General features: G+C 45.7%; 2 protein-coding genes across 7 annotated transcripts in view; one reads left to right on the top strand and one right to left on the bottom strand.

The window, feature by feature from the left end:
• Positions 1–5355: 5355 nt before the first annotated feature.
• The window catches only part of lrrfip1b (leucine rich repeat (in FLII) interacting protein 1b), a 31709-nt gene continuing 14207 nt past the window's right edge, over positions 5356–22857 (top strand). The window contains exons 1-4 of one of the 5 annotated variants that reach the window (XM_036133822.1): positions 5356–6044; positions 19082–19168; positions 21946–21963; positions 22038–22085. In XM_036133822.1, coding sequence (XP_035989715.1) covers positions 5955–6044; positions 19082–19168; positions 21946–21963; positions 22038–22085 — 243 coding nt within the window. In that variant the 5' untranslated portion in view covers positions 5356–5954. The remainder of the gene's footprint in view (positions 6045–19081; positions 19169–21945; positions 21964–22037; positions 22086–22857) is intronic. The other 4 variants (XM_036133821.1, XM_036133819.1, XM_036133823.1 and 1 more) reach the window with 4 other exon arrangements.
• LOC118561612 (pre-mRNA-splicing factor 38B-like) lies at positions 19979–21937 on the bottom strand. 2 transcript variants are annotated; one of them, XM_036133845.1, is made up of 2 exons: positions 20648–21937; positions 19979–20550 (listed from the first exon to the last, which is right to left on the bottom strand). In XM_036133845.1, the coding sequence occupies exons 1-2, from the start codon at positions 21895–21897 to the stop codon at positions 20154–20156; spliced, it is 1647 nt and encodes a 548-aa protein (XP_035989738.1). In that variant the 5' UTR covers positions 21898–21937; the 3' UTR covers positions 19979–20153. The 2 variants fall into 2 exon arrangements, with proteins under 2 accessions (XP_035989738.1, XP_035989739.1); XM_036133846.1 differs by having other exon boundaries at positions 19979–20580; positions 20888–21937.

Raw genomic sequence — 22857 nt, 5'->3', positions numbered from 1 at the left:
GTTAGATCGGGGATCTACTGATAGACAAAGTAATCACCCCCTGGTTAGATCCTGGATCCTCTGATAGACAAAGTAATCACCCCCTGGTTAGATCATGGATCCTCTGAAAGACAAAGTAATCACCCCCTGGTTAGATCGGGGATCTACTGATAGACAAAGTAATCACCCCCTGGTTAGATCAGGGATCATCTGATAGACAAGGTAATCACACCCTGGTTAGATCATGGGTCCTCTGATAGACAAAGTAATCACACCCTGGTTAGATCAGAGATCTACTGAGAGACAAAGTAATCACCCCCTGGTTAGATAAGAGATCTACTGAGAGAGAAAGTAATCACCCCCTGGTTAGATCAGAGATCTGCTGAGAGACAAAGTAATCACCCCCTGGTTAGATCAGGGGTCCTCTGATAGACAAAGTAATCACCCCTGGTTAGATCCTGGATCCTCTGATAGACAAAGTAATCACCCCCTGGTTAGATCATGGATCCTCTGATAGACAAAGTAATCACCCCCTGGTTATATCGGGGATCTACTGATAGACAAAGTAATCACCCCCTGGTTAGATCATGGATCCTCTGATAGACAAAGTAATAACCCCCTGGCTAGATCAGGGATCTACTGAGAGACAAAGTAATCACCCCCTGGTTAGATCACAAATCCTCTGATAGACAAAGTAATAACCCCCTGGCTAGATCAGGGATCTACTGAGAGACAAAGTAATCACCTCCTGGTTAGATCAGGGATCCTCTGATAGACAAGGTAATCACACCCTGGTTAGATCATGGGTCCTCTGATAGACAAAGTAATAACCCCCTGGCTAGATCAGGGATCTACTGAGAGACAAAGTAATCACCCCCTGGCTAGATCAGGGATCTACTGATAGACAAAGTAATCACCCCCTGGTTAGATCATGGATCCTCTGATAGACAAAGTAATAACCCCCTGGCTAGATCAGGGATCTACTGAGAGACAAAGTAATCACCCCCTGGTTAGATCACAAATCCTCTGATAGACAAAGTAATAACCCCCTGGCTAGATCAGGGATCTACTGAGAGACAAAGTAATCACCTCCTGGTTAGATCAGGGATCCTCTGATAGACAAGGTAATCACACCCTGGTTAGATCATGGGTCCTCTGATAGACAAAGTAATCACACCCTGGTTAGATCAGAGATCTACTGAGAGACAAAGTAATCACCCCCTGGTTAGATCAGAGATCTACTGAGAGACAAAGTAATCACCCCCTGGTTAGATCAGAGATCTGCTGAGAGACAAAGTAATCACCCCCTGGTTAGATCAGAGATCTGCTGATAGACAAAGTAATCACCCCCTGGTTAGATCAGAGATCTGCTGAGAGACAACGTAATCACCCGCTGGTTAGATCAGGGATCTACTGATAGACAAATTAATCACCCCCTGGTTAGATCAGGGATCTACTGATAGACAAAGTAATCACCCCCTGGTTAGATCAGGGATCTATTGATAGACAAAGTAATAACCCCCTGGTTAGATCAGAGATCTACTGAGAGACAAAGTAATCACCCCCTGGTTAGATCAGAGATCTGCTGAGAGACAAAGTAATCACCCGCTGGTTAGATCAGAGATCTATTGAGAGACAAAGTAATCACCCCCTGGTTAGATCAGAGATCTACTGATAGACAAATTAATCACCCCCTGGTTAGATCAGGGATCTACTGAGAGACAAAGTAATCACGCCCTGGTTAGATCAGGGATCTACTGAGAGACAAAGAATTCACCCCCTGGTTAGATCAGGGATCTACTGAGAGACAAAGTAACCACCCCCTGGTTAGATCAGAGATCTGCTGAGAGACAAAGTAATCACCCCCTGGTTAGATCATGGATCCTCTGATAGACAAAGTAATCACCCCCTGGTTAGATCAGGGATCTACTGAGAGACAAAGTAATCACCCCCTGGTTAGATCAGGGATCTACTGAGAGACAAAGTAATCACCCCCTGCTTAGATCAGGGATCTACTGAGAGACAAAGTAACCACCCCCTGGTTAGATCAGAGATCTGCTGAGAGACAAAGTAATCACCCCCTGGTTAGATCATGGATCCTCTGATAGACAAAGTAATCACCCCCTGGTTAGATCAGGGATCTACTGATAGACAAAGTAATCACCCCCGGTTAGATCAGGGATCTACTGAGAGACAAAGTAATCACCCCCTGGTTAGATCAGGGATCTACTGAGAGACAAAGTAATCACCCCCTGGTTAGATCAGGGATCTACTGAGAGACAAAGTAATCACCCCCTGGTTAGATCAGGGATTCACTGATAGACAAAGTAATCACCCCCTGGTTAGATCAGGGATCTACTGAGAGACAAAGTAATCACACCCTGGTTAGATCAGGGATCCTCTTATTTTCTTGTTCAGATTCAGTCGTCACAGCCACACCTGATAACTGGCCCGTAGCCTGTAGTTCAGGTGAGTGAAGAACTCACCTGAACAGAACCTGTCTGGCAGCATGAAGTAGGCTAAAGGTCTCATGTAGCAGCTCATTATTCCCCAACCCTTAGAAACCCAGGAACAGACGAGGAACAAAGTCCCTGAAAGGGTTGCTTAGACCCTTCTAAGGCTTTGGACCTCCACAGAACCTCTCAGAACCATGATCCACACACGGAGAAACCATTATGGGAATATTCTGAGCAGTGAGGAGACAGACGTGGTGTGGCCCATTACACGCAGTTTCAGAACCAGAACCTCCTACCTAGAGTCAAGATGGCGGTGGAGTGATGTTCTGGGCCTACGTTGCGGCTCCAGAACCTGGACCACTTGCTGTCTGAATAGGAATAGTTAGAGTTAGACTCAGCCAGTTTTTACGTTGAGGGGGTAATTACTTTTCCACACAGGACCAGGTTGGTTTGGATGTTTCCCCTTAAAAATGAAATCATCTGGAAACTCTGAAGGTCTGAGACATTCTGAAGCAAAAACCAAAGCAATGTTTAAGGGGGTAAATACTTTTTCACAGCCCTGTGTCCGATGCCGATTTCTGCACCAATCACTGATGGATTATCTGCTGTCTCTCTGCCTTATTGCTCCCAGACGCTGCTGCTGCTACTCTGTCTTTGGCTTCTGGTCAATAAAGAGTCTGATCCGCCCAGAGTCTCCTTTCTTTAAGCATGAATCTCCTACTACTTTACCGGGGGGCGGGGGGGGGGCGGGGGGACCCTGGTTCTGGTCCATCAGTCCAGAGGAGCTGCTTCCAGGTGAAGCTCACTGAAACAAACTGGTTTAAGGTTAATTTTTCCCGCTTGGAGTCCATCAGGAAGCTGTGATGATGCTTCAAACTGCTGAATGCTCTCATTCTGTCAGCTTCCAGCTGCTCAGACCAGGACGGTTCTGGAAACCTGGATCATCTCCCTTTCAGAGCAGGACTTTCTGGTCCAACTGGAGCAGACCCAGTTCATTTTCAAGTTTCTCCTGGTTCTATGCTGGTATATTAACGCCAAAATCTAGCAAGAAGGTTTTATATTCACATGAGAGGATAGGAGATCCTTGCATTACTATGCCACCACGTGTTCCTGGGCAGAACCCCGTTTAGAACCCTTGCTTTTAGTTCTTAGAAGTTGGGTTTGGTCTGTCAGGTGGCTTTAATAGTGCTAATCTCAGATTGAGGCCCTTTCATGTCAGTTTGTAGTTTTTGACTTTTTAATGCGCCATATGTCACAAGGTCAGAGGAGTCTTGGTTCTCCTTCTTCTTCTATGGTTTGGGAGCTGAAACCACTGAGCTATATTATCCACTGGAGTGCTAATCACCGTCTGTTAGAACGAGTCGCTTTGAAGCCACCAGCCGCCATATTGGTACTCCCTATTTTCCCCCAGTAACTAGGGAATATGTGCGCTACAGCATTGAATAACGAGGATTTTCTCATGTTCAGGGGGGGCTTAAGACTTTTAAAATGTCAAATGCCATATACTTTTATGTTATGTTCTAAAACTATCAAGTGCTGAGAAAGTCATGTGCTGAAATATTTTGCATTTTATCTATTTAAATATATATATATAACATTTATAAATATATAAATAACAATATACAAAAACATATATTTACATATGTGTATACATATATATATACATATACACAAACTTATATATACATATATATATATTTAATATGAATAACATGTAAAATATGTCAGCACCTAATTTCCTAGTAGTTGATAGTGTTAGTACATCCACTGACTGTAGAATTACCTGTGAAACGTTTTCACTCAGCCAGAAAACTGTTTGTTGTTGCAACCAAATCCTATGAGATTCTGTGAGATTAGGGAGTAGCAAGATGGCGGCCAGTGACTTCAGTTTTTCGGACAAATCAGCACTCCAGTGTATAATATAGCTCAGTGGCTGAAACCAGGCCCTTGCTGCCCTCTGGTGTCCATGTGGGCCTACAGCTCCAAACCTAGACCTTTATCTGGACAGGCTGCATGGTGGACAGTTAGGGCAGCAAGGTCCTGGGTTCAAATGCTGACCCGAGGGTGTTCTGCCTGGACTTCAGAGCTATTCTGAACCAATGAAGCGGCCTGGTTTTTGTAGATGAATCTGTAATCCTTGTTAGAACCAAAATGTAAACACATTTGTATCTAACATGGAAGGGCTGTTCTCAGCAGCCTAACCCAAACTGCAGTCAGGGGCCGTTCAGAATCATTCCAAGGACCACAAACGGCCCGCCAGCCATGGTGTGGTCCTCCTGCCCCATGGCATGGCTGTGCCTGTTGTCCTGTGTGTCTCCAGTGATGGACCAGAGACCTGATGGTGTCCCACCCAGCAGGTGATGCATATTTTAAATTTCACCGCAATACAGCCACGTGTCATAATCAGAAGGAGAATTTACGATAATGTGATTCAGCATCATTGTAGTGACACACCTCAGCCACTAGAGGGCAGAAATCCCATGGACCGGCCAGCAAATCATTTTCTCTTAGTTCGGATTAAAATATAATTATTATATGATACATTTTCCCTATGTGGGATTATAAAGGGAAATATTTATGTATTATTCAATAATGGCATAAAAGCAATTTCCGCCATTACTGAACACATTTAGAATTTAGACTAAACTTCTGCTAATTTTTAACAAAAAATGTCACTGATTATACAGCTAAGAATGAATAATTATAAATAATTATTTTGTTTTTCTAGTCCATAATATGCACCACATTATGTTGTAATTAATGCAGTATTTTGTTGTTTCCTGCTGATGAAAGAGCCTTAAACAGATTTTTCTAACTCTCACTCAGGATTATAACACAAACACAGGAGCTCAGCGTGTTTAAATATATTTAGTCTTTATTTTAGTCTATCTCTGTTAAACGGTATTACACCTCATGACCTTTTAAGGCCCCGTTTCCGTTTCCGGTCTTCATTTCCTCCGTTCCAGCAGAAATTCGCCGTCGCGGTGTCGCGGCGCTCATCTCTAGCTCTACTTCCGCCGCGCCTGCGCGCCGCGGTGCTGCGTCGCGGTGACGGAGCGGCGCGGCGCGGAGCGTCTCCTCCGCAGTGGACCTCCTGTCTCCGGGCTCCGCTCACCTGACGCGCACGGTTACATCTCCTCTCGGCTCCTGGAGCTCCGCAGCAGGAGGCGTGTTAGCGGCCGACGGGCTGCGGCACCAACTGGACTCTGATTAAGCCGGGCTGCTGGTCCGGTTCGGTTCTGGCTCGGTGCAGCCAACGACCATCCGCAGCGGGACCAGGGCGCATTCAGAACCGAACCGCAGTGGCAGAAGACGCAGTTTACAGGAAGCGGGATCATCACGGGTCCTGGATCGGTTCTGAGGGGAGATCTGGGCTGCAGGTACATCATTGCAGGATGGACTCACCAGGATTCAGAACCGAGCCAAGGGGACCGAACCGACCAGTCTAGAACCGACACAGAGCCAGCGCATGTTGCGGACCTCCGGGGAGCTCGGCTGCAGGTAGAGCCACCCGGAACCATGGGCACCCAGGGCCCCGGCCGGAAGAGGATCCCGAACCGGGACCGCCTGGCTGCGGAGGAGGACGCGATGAGCCAGATAGCGCGAGAGGTAAGGCAATAGTGGACAGGCTGATTAATGAGAAGGCTGATTAATAAGCAGGCTGATCAATAATAAACAGGCTGATCAATAATAAACAGGCTGATTAATAAACAGGCTGATTAATAACAGGCTGATTAATAAACAGGCTGATTAATAAGCATGCTAATCAATAAACAGGCTGATTAATAAACAGGCTGATCAATAATAAACAGACTGGTTAATAATAAACAGGCTGATCAATAATAAACAGGCTGATTAATAACAGGCTGATTAATAATAAACAGGCTGATCAATAATAAACAGGCTGGTTAATAATAAACAGGCTGATTAATAACAGGCTGATCAATAATAAACAGGCTCATCAATAATAAACAGGCTGGTTAATAATAAACAGGCTGATTAATAAGCAGGCTGATTAATAAGAAACATGCTAATCAATAATAAACAGGCTGATTAATAAACAGGTTGATGAATAATAAACAGGCTAATTAATAAACAGGCTGATTAGACAGGCTGATTAATAAACAGGCTGATTAATAAGCAGGCTGATTAATAAGAAACATGCTAATCAATAATAAACATGCTGATCAATAAACAGGCTGATTAATAAACAGGCTGATTATTAACAGGCTGATCAATAATAAACAGGCTGATTAATAAGAAACATGCTAATCAATAAACAGCAGTGTTGTAGTACTCGAGTCCAAGACTCGAACTCGAGTCCAAGTCATTAGCTAAATTTAGAGACTCGTGACTTGACTTGGACTTGAGCACTGATGACTCGAACTTGGACTCGGACTCCTACATTCAGATCATTCTGACTCGGAAATTGAGAAAAAGACTCGACTTTTTTTTTATATCATTAGGCTATAATTTTAATATGTCATTAGAATATTATTTGGTGTATGATTTTAATATCTAAATGTCGTACCGCGCACGTGACGTCACCATCTCATGAGCAACGCCCCTTGCTGCTAAGGTTGGGCAAACAGTGTGAGAGCGCACGTAGCAACCAGCCATTACACATGCAGCAGATAAAACTATATGACCGACTTTACAGCTGTTAAACTTTCACAAGAGGATGTCCAGGCGCCCAGTTTACTGGTAGAACTGTGGAACAACATACCAACGTTCAGCTCAAACGATGGCTTGAGTGTCGAGGGCTTAGAAAGACTGGGAAACTGGCCAAGTTGATAGGAAGGTAAGTCGTTGTTTTTCTCCTGCTCGGCGTTCATAGCGTCATCGGTCGTTTTTTTTTTCTGTTTGTAGTCACCGTCCAGGAATCGGTATAAATTTTCCGGCCCGCCAAACAATTTATTCCGGTCTGGTGGCCAAATGCATTATCATTATCCAACGGCTGTATCTCCTCGCTGCATCGACCGATCCACACCAGATTTGTTGTGAGTCATGGGGAGGGCTGCCGAACGCGTTTGTGGGAATCGCCCGGTGGACGGGCGAGGAAAATGCGTAACAGCATCTGCGGTGGCGGGCGGACCCCGGCCGGCACCGCGGCGGTGGCCAATAGGCCGGAGTGCGCTTGGCTGCGAGGGCCGATCGACGCCGCTTGCGGCTTTAACATCCTTCATATGCGGCCTATCAGCGTACCTCGAGTCGCTGTTGCGCGTTTCATAACAGCAATGTTTAAAAACCATGGTTAGGAGACGTCTTAGACTTGGAAAAAGCGGTAGTTTTACCGAGTAAAACCAAGGGTAACTACAGCGAAAGAGTTATTAGTGCAATGGAATGTTACTGCTTCATGTCATACATCACACGTCAATAGTGACTCGACTCGGACTTGAATCGGATTTTTTTTTTAATGACTTGGACTTGACTCGGACTTGAACACTGGTGACTCGAACCTGGACTCGGACTCGAGGCATAGTGACTTGACTACAACACTGATAAACAGGCTGATTAATAACAGGCTGATTAATAAGCAGGCTGATTAATAAACAGGCTGATTAATAAACATGCTAATCAATAAACAGACTGATTAATAAACAGGCTGATTAATAATAAACAGGCTGATTAATAACAGGCTGAATAATAAACAGGCTAATCAATAAACAGACTGATTAATAAACAGGCTGATTAATAATAAACAGGCTGATTAATAACAGGCTGAATAATAAACAGGCTGCGGAGGAGGAGCCAGATAGGGCGAGAGGTAAGGCAATAGTGGACAGACTGAGTAATAATAGGCTGATTAATAATAAACAGGCTGATGAATAATAAACAGGCTGATTAATAAATGGGCGGATCAAAAATAAACTGGCTGATCAATAAACAGGCTGATTAGACAGGCTGATTAATAAACAGGCTGATTATTAACAGGCTGATCAATAATAAACAGGCTGATTAATAAGAAACATGCTAATCAATAAACAGGCTGATTAATAACAGGCTGATTAATAAGCAGGCCAATTAATAAGAAACATGCTAATCAATAATAAACAGGCTGATTAATAATAAACATGCTGATTATTAACAGGCTGATTAATAAGAAACATGCTAATCAATAAATAGGCTGATCAATAATAAACATGCTGATCAATAAACAGGCTGATTAATAAACAGGCTGATTATTAACAGGCTGATCAATAATAAACAGGCTGATTAATAAGAAACATGCTAATCAATAAACAGGCTGATTAATAAGAAACATGCTAATCAATAAACAGGCTGATTAATAACAGGCTGATTAATAAGCAGGCCAATTAATAAGAAACATGCTAATCAATAATAAACAGGCTGATTAATAATAAACATGCTGATTATTAACAGGCTGATCAATAATAAACATGCTAATCAATAAACAGGCTGGTTAATAATAAACAGGCTGATTAATAAGAAACATGCTAATCAATAAACAGGCTGATTAATAACAGGCTGATTAATAAGCAGGCCAATTAATAAGAAACATGCTAATCAATAATAAACAGGCTGATTAATAATAAACATGCTGATTATTAACAGGCCGATCAATAATAAACATGCTAATCAATAAACAGGCTGATTAATAAACATGCTGATCAATAATAAACAGGCTAATCAATAAACAGGCTGATTAATAATAAACAGGCTGAATAATAAACAGGCTGCGGAAGAGAACGCGCTGAGCCAGATAGCGCGAGAGGTAAGGCAATAGTAGACAGGCTGATTAGACAGGCTGATTAATAAGCAGGCTGATTAATAAACAGGCTGATTAATAAACAGGCTGATTAATGAACAGGCTGATTAATAATAAACATGCTAATCAATAAACAGGCTGGTTAATAATAAACAGGCTGATTAATAAGCAGGCTGATTAATAAACAGGCTGATTAATAAACAGGCTGATTAATAAGCAGGCTGATCAATAGTGAAAAGGCTTATTAATAATAAGCAGGCTGATCAATAGTGAAAAGGCTTATTAATAATAAACAGGCTAATCAATAAACAGGCTGGTTAATAATAAACAGGCTGATTAATAATAAACAGGCTAATCAATAAACAGGCTGATTAATAATAAACAGGCTGAATAATAAACAGGCTGCGGAGGAGGACGCGCTGAGCCAGGTAGCGCGAGAGGTAAGGCAATAGTGGACAGGCTGATTAGACAGGCTGATTAATAAGCAGGCTGATTAATAAACAGGCTGATTAATAAACAGGCTGATTAATGAACAGGCTGATTAATAATAAACATGCTAATCAATAAACAGGCTGGTTAATAATAAACAGGCTGATTAATAATAAACAGGCTAATCAATAAACAGGCTGGTTAATAATAAACAGGCTGATTAATAATAAACAGGCTAATCAATAAACAGGCTGGTTAATAATAAACAGGCTGATTAATAATAAACAGGCTAATCAATAAACAGGCTGATTAATAATAAACAGGCTAATCAATAAACAGGCTGATTAATAATAAACAGGCTGATTAATAATAAACAGGCTGATTAATAATAAACAGGCTAATCAATAAACAGGCTGATTAATAATAAACAGGCTGAATAATAAACAGGCTGCGGAGGAGGACGCGCTGAGCCAGATAGCGCGAGAGGTAAGGCAATAGTGGACAGGCTGATTAGACAGGCTGATTAATAAGCAGGCTGATTAATAAACAGGCTGATTAATAAACAGGCTGATTAATAAGCAGGCTGATCAATAGTGAAAAGGCTTATTAATAATAAGCAGGCTGATCAATAGTGAAAAGGCTTATTAATAATAAACAGGCTAATCAATAAACAGGCTGATTAATAAACATGCTGATCAATAATAAACAGGCTAATCAATAAACAGGCTGATTAATAATAAACAGGCTGAATAATAAACAGGCTGCGGAGGAGGACGCGCTGAGCCAGATAGCGCGAGAGGTAAGGCAATAGTGGACAGGCTGATTAGACAGGCTGATTAATAAGCAGGCTGATTAATAAACAGGCTGATTAATAAACAGGCTGATTAATGAACAGGCTGATTAATAAACAGGCTGATTAATAAACAGGCTGATTAATAATAAACAGGCTAATCAATAAACAGGCTGGTTAATAATAAACAGGCTTATTAATAATAAACAGGCTAATCAATAAACAGGCTGGTTAATAATAAACAGGCTTATTAATAATAAACAGGCTAATCAATAAACAGGCTGATTAATAATAAACAGGCTGAATAATAAACAGGCTGCGGAGGAGGACGCGCTGAGCCAGATAGCGCGAGAGGTAAGGCAATAGTGGACAGGCTGATTAGACAGGCTGATTAATAAGAAGGCTGATTAATAAACAGGCTGATTAATAAACAGGCTGATTAATGAACAGGCTGATTAATAAACAGGCTGATCAATAATAAACAGGCTGATTAATAAGCAGGCTGATCAATACTAAACATGCTAATCAATAATAAACAGGCCGATGAATAATAAACAGGCTGATTAATAACAGGCTGGTCAATAATAAACAGGCTGATCAATAATGAACCGGCTGATCAATAATAAACAGGCTGGTCAATAATAAACATGCTGATCAATAAACAGGCCGATAAATAATAAACAGGCTGATTAATAACAGGCTGATCAATAATAAACATGCTAATCAATAATAAACAGGCCGATCAATAATAAACAGGCTGGTTAATAAACAGGCTAATTAGACAGGCTGATCAATAATCAACAGCCTGATTAATAATAAACAGGTTGATTAATAATAAACAGGCTGATCAATAAAAAACAGGCTGATTAATAATAAACAGGCTGATTAATAAAAAACAGGCTGATTAATAATAAACAGGCTGATTAATAATAAACAGGTTGGTTAATAAACAGGCTGATTATTAATATAAAGATACTTAATAATAAACAGGCTGGTCAATAATAAACAGGCTGATTATTAATATAAAGATACTTCATAATTGACAGGCTGGTCAATAATAAACAGGCTGATTATTAATAAAAATATTCTTAATAATAAACAGGCTGATCAATAATAAACAGAATGAATATTAATATAAATATGCTTAATAATAAACAGGCTTATCAATAATAAACAGAATGAATATTAATATAAATATACTTAATAATAAACAGGCAGGTCAATAATAAACAGGCTGATCAATGATAAACAGAATGAATATTAATATAAATATACTTAATAATAAACAGGCAGGTCAATAATAAACAGGCTTATTATTAATATAAATATACTTAATAATAAACAGGCTGATCAATAATAAACAGAATGAATATTATTATAAATATACTTAATAATAAACAGGCTGGTCAATAATAAACAGAATGAATATTATTATAAATATACTTAATAATAAACAGGCTGATCAATAATAAACAGGCTGATTATTAATATAAATATACTTAATAATAAACAGGCTGATCAATAATAAACAGGTTGATTATTAATATAAATATACTTAATAATAAACAGGCTGGTCAATAATAAACAGGCTAATTATTAATATAAATATACTTAATAATAAACATGCTGATCAATAATAAACAGAATGAATATTAATATAAAGATACTTAATAATAAACAGGCTGGTCAATAAAAAACAGGCTAATTATTAATATAAATATACTTAAAAATAAACAGGCTGGGCAATAATAAACAGGCTAATTATTAATAAAAATATACTTAATAATAAACAGGCTGGTCAATAATAAACAGGCTCATTATTAATATAAAGATACTTAATAATAAACAGGCTGGTCAATAATAAACAGGCTGATTATTAATAAAAATATACTTAATAATAAACAGGCTGGTTAATAATAAACAGGCTAATTATTAATATAAAGATACTTAATAATAAACAGGCTGGTCAATAATAAACAGAATGAATATTAATATAAATATACTTAATAATAAACAGAATGAATATTAATATAAATATACTTAATAATAAACAGGCTGGTTAATAATAAACAGGCTAATTATTAATATAAAGATACTTAATAATAAACAGGCTGGTCAAACAGGCATCAACGTGCTGAACATGAAGAGAATAAAGGAGAGAACATTGCAGAGGAACAGCAGCAGCAGGTCAACACAGGCTTCCACATTAGGATTGAACGGCACCTTTAAATGATTGATAAATAAATAATATTATGCAAAGCTAATGATGCGCTAACCTCATAATTCAGTAATAAAAAGACAGTCTGCAGTAGAGACAATGAAGACGCTAAGGTGATGCAGAGGGCAGAGGGTCAGGAGGAACTATTGCATGGTCATGGGCTCATGTGGGAGGTGGACATACTCCCTGAGACATGCATGTCCACAGAGACCACTGCAATAAAAGATTATTATATTATTATATATTTATTATGAATTAGAGAGAACTGCTGCGTGGTGAATGACTTCCTGGGTTCCTGCGCTCAGTCAGCTGTTCATTAGAGGAAGAAACTGCTGTGCTCTGTAGCGCCCCCCAGAGGGGAACGGTGGAACACCATGTGACTGGGGGGAGATGGATCTGCAGGGACGGCCTGTTTCCTGAGGACATGAGGGACGGTCTGTTTCCTGAGGACAGGAGGGACGGCCTGTTTCCTGAGGACAGGAGGGACGGCCTGTTTCCTGAGGACAGGAGGGACGGCCTGTTTCCTGAGGACAGGAGAGACGGTCTGTTTCCTGAGGACAGGAGGGACGGTCTGTTTCCTGAGGACAGGAGGGACGGCCTGTTTCCTGAGGACATGAGGGACGGCCTGTTTCCTGAGGACAGGAGAGACGGCCTGTTTCCTGAGGACAGGAGAGACGGTCTGTTTCCTGAGGACAGGAGAGACGGCCTGTTTCCTGAGGACAGGAGAGACGGCCTGTTTCCTGAGGACAGGAGGGACGGCCTGTTTCCTGAGGACAGGAGGGACGGCCTGTTTCCTGAGGACAGGAGGGACGGCCTGTTTCCTGAGGACAGGAGGGACGGCCTGTTTCCTGAGGACAGGAGGGACGGTCTGTTTCCTGAGGACAGGAGGGACGGTCTGTTCCCTGAGGACAGGAGGGACGGCCTGTTTCCTGAGGACAGGAGAGACGGCCTGTTTCCTGAGGACAGGAGAGATGGTCTGTTTCCTGAGGACAGGAGGGACGGCCTGTTTCCTGAGGACAGGAGGGACGGTCTGTTTCCTGAGGACAGGAGAGACGGCCTGTTTCCTGAGGACAGGAGAGACGGCCTGTTTCCTGAGGACAGGAGAGATGGTCTGTTTCCTGAGGACAGGAGGGACGGCCTGTTTCCTGAGGACAGGAGAGACGGCCTGTTTCCTGAGGACAGGAGGGACGGCCTGTTTCCTGAGGACAGGAGGGACGGCCTGTTTCCTGTGGACAGGAGAGACGGCCTGTTTCCTGAGGACAGGAGAGATGGTCTGTTTCCTGAGGACAGGAGGGACGGCCTGTTTCCTGAGGACAGGAGAGACGGCCTGTTTCCTGAGGACAGGAGGGACGGCCTGTTTCCTGAGGACAGGAGAGACGGTCTGTTTCCTGAGGACAGGAGGGACGGTCTGTTTCCTGTGGACAGGAGAGACGGTCTGTTTCCTGAGGACAGGAGGGACGGCCTGTTTCCTGAGGACAGGAGGGACGGTCTGTTTCCTGAGGACAGGAGGGACGGTCTGTTCCCTGAGGACAGGAGAGACGGCCTGTTTCCTGAGGACAGGAGAGACGGCCTGTTTCCTGAGGACAGGAGAGATGGTCTGTTTCCTGAGGACAGGAGGGACGGCCTGTTTCCTGAGGACAGGAGGGACGGTCTGTTTCCTGAGGACAGGAGAGACGGTCTGTTTCCTGAGGACAGGAGAGACGGTCTGTTTCCTGAGGACAGGAGGGACGGCCTGTTCCCTGAGGACAGGAGAGACGGCCTGTTTCCTGAGGACAGGAGGGACGGCCTGTTTCCTGAGGACAGGAGAGACGGCCTGTTTCCTGAGGACAGGAGAGACGGCCTGTTTCCTGAGGACAGGAGGGACGGCCTGTTTCCTGAAGACAGGAGGGACGGTCTGTTTCCTGAGGACAGGAGGGACGGCCTGTTTCCTGAGGACAGGAGAGACGGCCTGTTTCCTGAGGACAGGAGAGACGGCCTGTTTCCTGAGGACAGGAGAGACGGTCTGTTTCCTGAGGACAGGAGGGACGGCCTGTTTCCTGAGGACAGGAGAGACGGCCTGTTTCCTGAGGACAGGAGGGACGGCCTGTTTCCTGAGGACAGGAGAGACGGCCTGTTTCCTGAGGACAGGAGGGACGGCCTGTTTCCTGAAGACAGGAGGGACGGTCTGTTTCCTGAGGACAGGAGGGACGGCCTGTTTCCTGAGGACAGGAGGGACGGCCTGTTTCCTGAGGACAGGAGAGACGGCCTGTTTCCTGAGGACAGGAGAGACGGTCTGTTTCCTGAGGACAGGAGGGACGGCCTGTTTCCTGAGGACAGGAGGGACGGTCTGTTTCCTGAGGACAGGAGAGACGGTCTGTTTCCTGAGGACAGGAGAGACGGTCTGTTTCCTGAGGACAGGAGGGACGGCCTGTTCCCTGAGGACAGGAGAGACGGCCTGTTTCCTGAGGACAGGAGGGACGGCCTGTTTCCTGAGGACAGGAGAGACGGCCTGTTTCCTGAGGACAGGAGAGACGGCCTGTTTCCTGAGGACAGGAGGGACGGCCTGTTTCCTGAAGACAGGAGGGACGGTCTGTTTCCTGAGGACAGGAGGGACGGCCTGTTTCCTGAGGACAGGAGGGACGGCCTGTTTCCTGAGGACAGGAGAGACGGCCTGTTTCCTGAGGACAGGAGAGACGGCCTGTTTCCTGAGGACAGGAGAGACGGTCTGTTCCCTGAGGACAGGAGAGACGGTCTGTTTCCTGAGGACAGGAGGGACGGTCTGTTTCCTGAGGACAGGAGGGACGGCCTGTTTCCTCAGGACAGGTCAGCACCGAGGATCTTCTCTGCAGTCCTGACTGTCCGCTGCAGTCTGGCCCGGTTCTTTCTGGTACCAGACCCAAACCAGGCAGTGATGGGGGAGCAGAGGACAGACTGGGTGGAGGCTGTAGAGGAGGACCAGCTCCTCAGGCAGGAGGAGCAGAGTGGGGGTGGGAGAGCAGGCACCCCTAGGGGGCGCCAGAGCTGACGAGCCATACTTGGACTCTCCACCTCTGATTGGTGTTTAGAGCTGGTCTGATCTTCATCCCCTTGATCAAGAAGTTAGTTAAAGTAATCGGCTCCTCTGAGCCAGGGTCCTCTATCTGAACGAGCTGGGCTCCTCCTGCTGGGTCCTAGGGGGGTCTAGGAGGCACCCCCCAGGGCAGAGGAGACACAGAGGAAGACCAAGAACCCTCTGGAGGGACTAAATGTCCCTCTTGGCCTCTGAACCCATTGGGATCCCCCAGAATGAGGCGGAGGATGAGGGTTAGGGTTAGGGAGAGCGAGGTCTGGGGTTCCCTTCTGGACCTGCTGGACGATGGATGGATGGATGGATGGAGGTCTGTGGTCCAGCAGCTCAGAGGAAACCCATGGGTGAGACCAACAATAAGGCTGACTGATGAGGAGGAGGGTGGTGGATGATGAAGATGAGCTGTTGTCCTACATCCTGACCCGCCGTGTCTCGTCCTCCTGCTGTTATTGTCTGATCCGTCCCCGGTTCTGGTCTCTGACCTACATCCAGCCAGACAGACCGATCAGCCGGGGCTTAAATCGGCTGATTTATGAATGGAGTCTGGTGGTCCCTCCCTCTGAGCCGCTCTAATCCTGTGGAGCGGCTGCAGCAATAATCCCAGCGGTCTTCATCGTCTTCATCATCTCTGTGACTGCAAACACGCCTTTCATCATTAAAGGTTTCATCTGAGTTATTAGAAAGACAGTAAAAAGATCAGACCATCTTTATTTAGAAAGCGTTTAAAAAGTGCTTCACTGCAAACTAAAACACATCCATTAAAAGCTAAAATTAAAAGACAATGCATAAAAACAGATAGATTAAAATAGATGTCAAAACCAATTTAAAATGAAAACTAGGGATGAAGGAGCTCAGAGAGGTACGGTGGGGCGAGCTCTTTCAGACACAAAAACAAAAATAGCAGTTTTAAAATGTTGTGGGAGCCGATGGAGTGAGGCCAGAATAAGCGTGATATTCTCTGTTTGTGGAGGACCAGTTAAATGCTCTGTTTTTGTAACACCTGTTAAAAAGAGGCGCTGCAGCATTTTTAATCAGCTGCAGACGAGAAAACAAAGACTGATTCACCCCAACACAGTAATCCAGGCAGGATGCTATAAAGCACGGATCAACGCTGTCTTGGCAGAATCTTAATTTTACCAGCCGCCTTAAATTATAAAAACGTGATCCAACAACTGCTCTGACCATTAATTTAAAATCACTAACTTAAAACCCAATCAATGACATTTGGTTTAAAATATGGGGTCAGGGGTCCCAGACCAACAGCACCAGGATCCCAGGAGCGACTGGGTCCAGGATTACCTCAGTCTTCTTACTGTTAAAATGTAAAACATTCAGGGTTAACATCCTCTAATGTCTTCCAGACAGTCCAGCAGGGCCTGAGAAGCCGTCGCTGTGCTTCAGCAGCAGATAGAGCTGATAGTCGTCAGCGTAGAAAGGAACTCCATATCTCCTGAGGATGGAGCCTGAAGTAAAAAAAAAAGACTGTTTTAAGAACATTTACTGTAGAGTTAATGTAAGACATGTAACCATTGAGAAAACAGCTTTATTTCTAAACAGGAAACCAGACTTTCTTTTAGGCCTCGCCCCCTGCTGGCCACCAGAGTAATTACAGCAGCCTGTGTTGAACCATGAGGAGCGCAGACTTTCTTTTAGACCTCGCCCCCTGCTGGCCACCAGAGTAATTACAGCAGCCTGTGTTGAACCATGAGGAGCGCAGACTTTCTTTTAGGCCTCGCCCCCTGCTGGCCACCAGAGTAATTACAGCCAGCCTGTGTTGAACCATGAGGAGCGCAGACTTTCTTTTAGGCCTCGCCCCCTGCTGGCCACCAGAGTAATTACAGCCAGCCTGTGTTGAACCATGAGGAGCGCAGACTTTCTTTTAGGCCTCGCCCCCTGCTGGCCACCAGAGTAATTACAGCAGCCTGTGATGAACCATGAGGAGCGCAGACTTTCTTTTAGGCCTCGCCCCCTGCTGGCCACCAGAGTAATTACAACCAGCCTGTGTTGAACCATGAGGAGCGCAGACTTTCTTTTAGGCCTCGCCCCCTGCTGGCCACCTGAGTAATTACAGCAGCCTGTGTTGAACCATGAGGAGCGCAGACTTTCTTTTAGGCCTCGCCCCCTGCTGGCCACCAGAGTAATTACAGCCAGCCTGTGTTGAACCATGAGGAGCGCAGACTTTCTTTTAGGCCTCGCCCCCTGCTGGCCACCAGAGTAATTACAGCCAGCCTGTGTTGAACCATGAGGAGCGCAGACTTTCTTTTAGGCCTCGCCCCCTGCTGGCCACCTGAGTAATTACAGCAGCCTGTGATGAACCATGAGGAGCGCAGACTTTCTTTTAGGCCTCGGCCCCTGCTGGCCACCAGAGTAATTACAGCCAGCCTGTGTTGAACCATGAGGAGCGCAGACTTTCTTTTAGGCCTCGCCCCCTGCTGGCCACCAGAGTAATTACAGCCAGCCTGTGATGAACCATGAGGAGCGCAGACTTTCTTTTAGACCTCGCCCCCTGCTGGCCACCAGAGTATTTACAGCCAGCCTGTGATGAACTGTGAGGAGCGCAGACTTTCTTTTAGGCCTCGCCCCCTGCTGGCCACCAGAGTAATTACAGCCAGCCTGTGTTGAACCCTGAGGAGCGCAGACTTTCTTTTAGGCCTCGCCCCCTGCTGGCCACCTGAGTAATTACAGCCAGCCTGTGTTGAACCATGAGGAGCGCAGACTTTCTTTTAGGCCTCGCCCCCTGCTGGCCACCAGAGTAATTACAACCAGCCTGTGTTGAACCATGAGGAGCGCAGACTTTCTTTTAGGCCTCGCCCCCTGCTGGCCACCAGAGTAATTACAGCCAGCCTGTGTTGAACCATGAGGAGCGCAGACTTTCTTTTAGGCCTCGCCCCCTGCTGGCCACCTGAGTAATTACAGCAGCCTGTGATGAACCATGAGGAGCGCAGACTTTCTTTTAGGCCTCGGCCCCTGCTGGCCACCAGAGTAATTACAGCCAGCCTGTGTTGAACCATGAGGAGCGCAGACTTTCTTTTAGGCCTCGCCCCCTGCTGGCCACCAGAGTAATTACAGCCAGCCTGTGATGAACCATGAGGAGCGCAGACTTTCTTTTAGACCTCGCCCCCTGCTGGCCACCAGAGTAATTACAGCAGCCTGTGATGAACCATGAGGAGCGCAGACTTTCTTTTAGACCTCGCCCCCTGCTGGCCACCAGAGTATTTACAGCCAGCCTGTGATGAACTGTGAGGAGCGCAGACTTTCTTTTAGGCCTCGCCCCCTGCTGGCCACCAGAGTAATTACAGCCAGCCTGTGTTGAACCCTGAGGAGCGCAGACTTTCTTTTAGGCCTCGCCCCCTGCTGGCCACCAGAGTAATTACAGCCAGCCTGTGTTGAACCATGAGGAGCGTTTCTGATCTCTGCTGCTGTGTCACCACAGGCCGAGGCCAGGCTGGCAGCAAAGCGAGCGGCCAGAGCCGAGGCCCGGGAGATCCGCATGAAGGAGCTGGAGAGACAACAGAAGGAGGTGAGAGGAGAGGTCCCGCTGAGGGTTATTGATCTGCCGCCTGATTGGATCAGACGTTATTGATCTGCCGGCTGATTGGATCAGACGGGAGTCTGTCAGGACCCAGCTGACAGGGTCATGTGATAGCAGGGTATAGGTCAGACTGAGAGGTGTCCGGTCAGAGACATTCGGATCAGGACCGGCTGCTGCGGTGAGTCTCAGTAGAACTTTACAGACGGGTCCAGTCAGGGATCAATCAGCTGCTTTAACTGCTCAGAACATTATGGGTCCAGTTAGGCAGGAGAGGTGTGGGTCATGTGACCTGGCTGCTGATCAGCTGATGTCTGTCTTTTCTCAGAACAAGGTTCTGGTTCTGAGCTTCAGAATCAGAACCAGCTGGTTCTGAGCTTCAGCAACAGAACCAGCTAGTTCTGGTTCTGAGCTTCAGCAACAGAACCAGCTGGTTCTGGTTCTGTCTGAGCTTCAGCAACAGAACCAGCTGGTTATGGTTCTGAGCTTCAGAATCAGAACCAGCTGGTTCTGTCTGAGCTTCAGCAACAGAACCAGCTGGTTCTGGTTCTGTCTGAGCTTCAGCAACAGACCCAGCTGGTTCTGCCCGGTTCTACAGAACAAACCTCAAAACCTGCTGGTTCTGTCTGAGCTTCAGCAACAGACCCAGCTGGTTCTGCCCGGTTCTACAGAACAAACCTCAAAACCAGCTGCTTCTGGTTCTGAGCTTCAGCAACAGAACCAGCTGGTTCCGTCTGAGCTTCAGAATCAGAACCAGCTGGTTCCGTCTGAGCTTCAGCAACAGAACCAGCTGGTTCTGAGTCTGAGGTTTGTTCTGTAGAACCGGGCGGAACCAGAGCCGCAGACAAACCCTCACGTTAGTAAGGATGAGGGGCCAGTCAGCCTGGTTGCTATGGAAACGAATGAACCGGACCTGCTTCAGAACTTTATCCTGCAGGAACAGAAACTGGGTCCGAGTTAAAAGAGAGAAAAGTCTTTAGAAGATAAAGAATTTCCCTCTGGGATTATTAAAGTATTTCTGTGACCCGTCTTTGAATTCGGACCTTCGTAATGACCCGTCTTTGAATTCGGACCTCCGTGATGACCCGTCTTTTAATTCGGACCTCCATAATGACCCGTCTTTGAATTCGGACCTTCGTAATGACCCGTCTTTGAATTCGGACCTCCGTAATGACCCGTCTTTGAATTCGGACCTTCGTAATGACCCGTCTTTGAATTCGGACCTTCGTGATGACCCGTCTTTGAATTCGGACCTCCGTAATGACCCGTCTTTTAATTGGGACCTCCGTAATGACCCGTCTTTTAATTCGGACCTCCGTAATGACCCGTCTTTGAATTCGGACCTCCGTAATGACCCGTCTTTTAATTCGGACCTTCGTGATGACCCGTCTTTGAATTCGGACCTCCGTGATGACCGATGACCCGTCTTTGAATTCGGACCTCCGTAATGACCCGTCTTTTAATTGGGACCTCCGTAATGACCCGTCTTTTAATTCGGACCTCCGTAATGACCCGTCTTTGAATTCGGACCTCCGTAATGACCCGTCTTTGAATTCGGACCTTCGTGATGACCCGTCTTTGAATTCGGACCTCCGTAATGACCCGTCTTTGAATTCGGACCTCCGTGATGACCCGTCTTTAAATTGGGACCTCCGTAATGACCCGTCTTTTAATTCGGACCTCCGTAATGACCCGTCTTTGAATTCGGACCTCCGTAATGACCCGTCTTTGAATTGGGACCTTCGTGATGACCCGTCTTTGAATTCGGACCTTCGTAATGACCCGTCTTTGAATTGGGACCTCTGTAATGACCCGTCTTTGAATTGGGACCTCCGTAATGACCCGTCTTTGAATTGGGACCTCCGTAATGACCCGTCTTTGAATTGGGACCTCTGTAATGACCCGTCTTTGAATTCGGACCTCCGTGATGACCCGTCTTTTAATTGGGACCTCCGTAATGACCCGTCTTTGAATTCGGACCTCCGTGATGACCCGTCTTTGAATTCGGACCTCCGTAATGACCCGTCTTTGAATTCGGACCTCCGTAATGACCCGTCTTTGAATTGGGACCTCCGTGATGACCCGTCTTTGAATTCGGACCTCCGTAATGACCCGTCTTTGAATTGGGACCTCCGTGATGACCCGTCTTTGAATTGGGACCTCCGTGATGACCCGTCTTTGAATTCGGACCTTCGTAATGACCCATCTTTGAATTCGGACCTTCGTAATGACCCGTCTTTGAATTCGGACCTCCGTAATGACCCGTCTTTGAATTGGGACCTCTGTAATGACCTGTCTTTGAATTCGGACCTCTGTAATGACCCGTCTTTGAATTGGGACCTCCGTAATGACCCGTCTTTGAATTGGGACCTCTGTAATGACCTGTCTTTGAATTCGGACCTCTGTAATGACCCGTCTTTGAATTGGGACCTCCGTAATGACCCGTCTTTGAATTCGGACCTCCGTAATGACCCGTCTTTGAATTGGGACCTCTGTAATGACCTGTCTTTGAATTCGGACCTCTGTAATGACCCGTCTTTGAATTGGGACCTCCGTAATGACCCGTCTTTAAATTGGGACCTCCGTAATGACCCGTCTTTGAATTGGGACCTCCGTAATGACCCGTCTTTAAATTGGGACCTCCGTAATGACCCGTCTTTGAATTGGGACCTCTGTAATGGTCCATTTGGTTCAGTGTAACCCAGCAGAGGTGTAACCATCTAACCTTCCCCTACTGACCCCCCCCCTCCCTCCCCCATGTTCTGCAGCTGTTCCACAGCACCAAGGTAGGCCCGGTTCCTCCAGTTCTGCTAGCCTCTTCCCCAGCTGCTTCTAACCGTGTGATGCTGTTGCTCCACAGAAGTATTATGGTCTGGAGAATAAGTGGGGTCAGATCGAGCAGTGGATGGTAGGAGCGGTTCGGACCGGGAGGAACCTCCTCAGACTTACAGCAGTTCCCATGAATGTGGCGGAACCGGTTCTCCCAGTGAGAGCCGCTGTAATCAGAGGAGGTTTCCAGCATGTTGTTGTTGTGGGTTCTGCACGCGCTCAGTAGGACTGTGCTGCTGTTAGCAGTGACTGCTCTGCATGACCCCCCCCAGCTCAGCCCAACCATCCTTAAGCCCCTCCTTCCTTCACCCCTTCCTTCCTTCACCCCTTCCTTCCTTCAGCCCCGCCCTCTTTCAGCCCTTCCTTCATTTAGCCCCACCCTCCTTCATTTAGCCACACCCTCCAGTCAATCCCTCCCTTAGCCCCTCCTTACTTCAGCTCCACCTTCCCTTAGCCCCGCCTTTATTTAGCCCCTCCCACCTTCAGCCCTTCCTTTATTTAGCCCCTCCCCCTTCAGCCCATCCCTCCTTAAGCCCCGCCCTCCTTCATTTAGCCCCGCCCTCCAGCCACTCACTACCTTAGCCCCTGCTTACTTTAGCCCCACCCTCTTTTAGCCCCTCCCTCCTTTAGCTCCTCCTACATTTAGCCCCGCCCTTCAGCCACTCCCTCCCTTAGCCCCTCCTTACTTCAGCTCCACCCTTTTTATTGTTTCTAATAAATGTGTGAATTTAATTTAATTTATTTTGGTCCAAATTTTTATTTTACAGTAACCCGTATCTTTATGATTTTTTTAAGTTATTGTTTTGTTTAATTTTATTTTCTCAATTTCTTATTGTATTTTTAATTTGAAA

The sequence above is a fragment of the Fundulus heteroclitus genome, unplaced genomic scaffold, assembly GCF_011125445.2.
Source record: "Fundulus heteroclitus isolate FHET01 unplaced genomic scaffold, MU-UCD_Fhet_4.1 scaffold_68, whole genome shotgun sequence".
In the NCBI taxonomy this organism is placed as follows: Eukaryota; Metazoa; Chordata; class Actinopteri; order Cyprinodontiformes; family Fundulidae; genus Fundulus; species Fundulus heteroclitus.
Note: the sequence above shows the minus strand (reverse complement) of the source record. Positions and strands in the feature narration are given on the sequence as shown.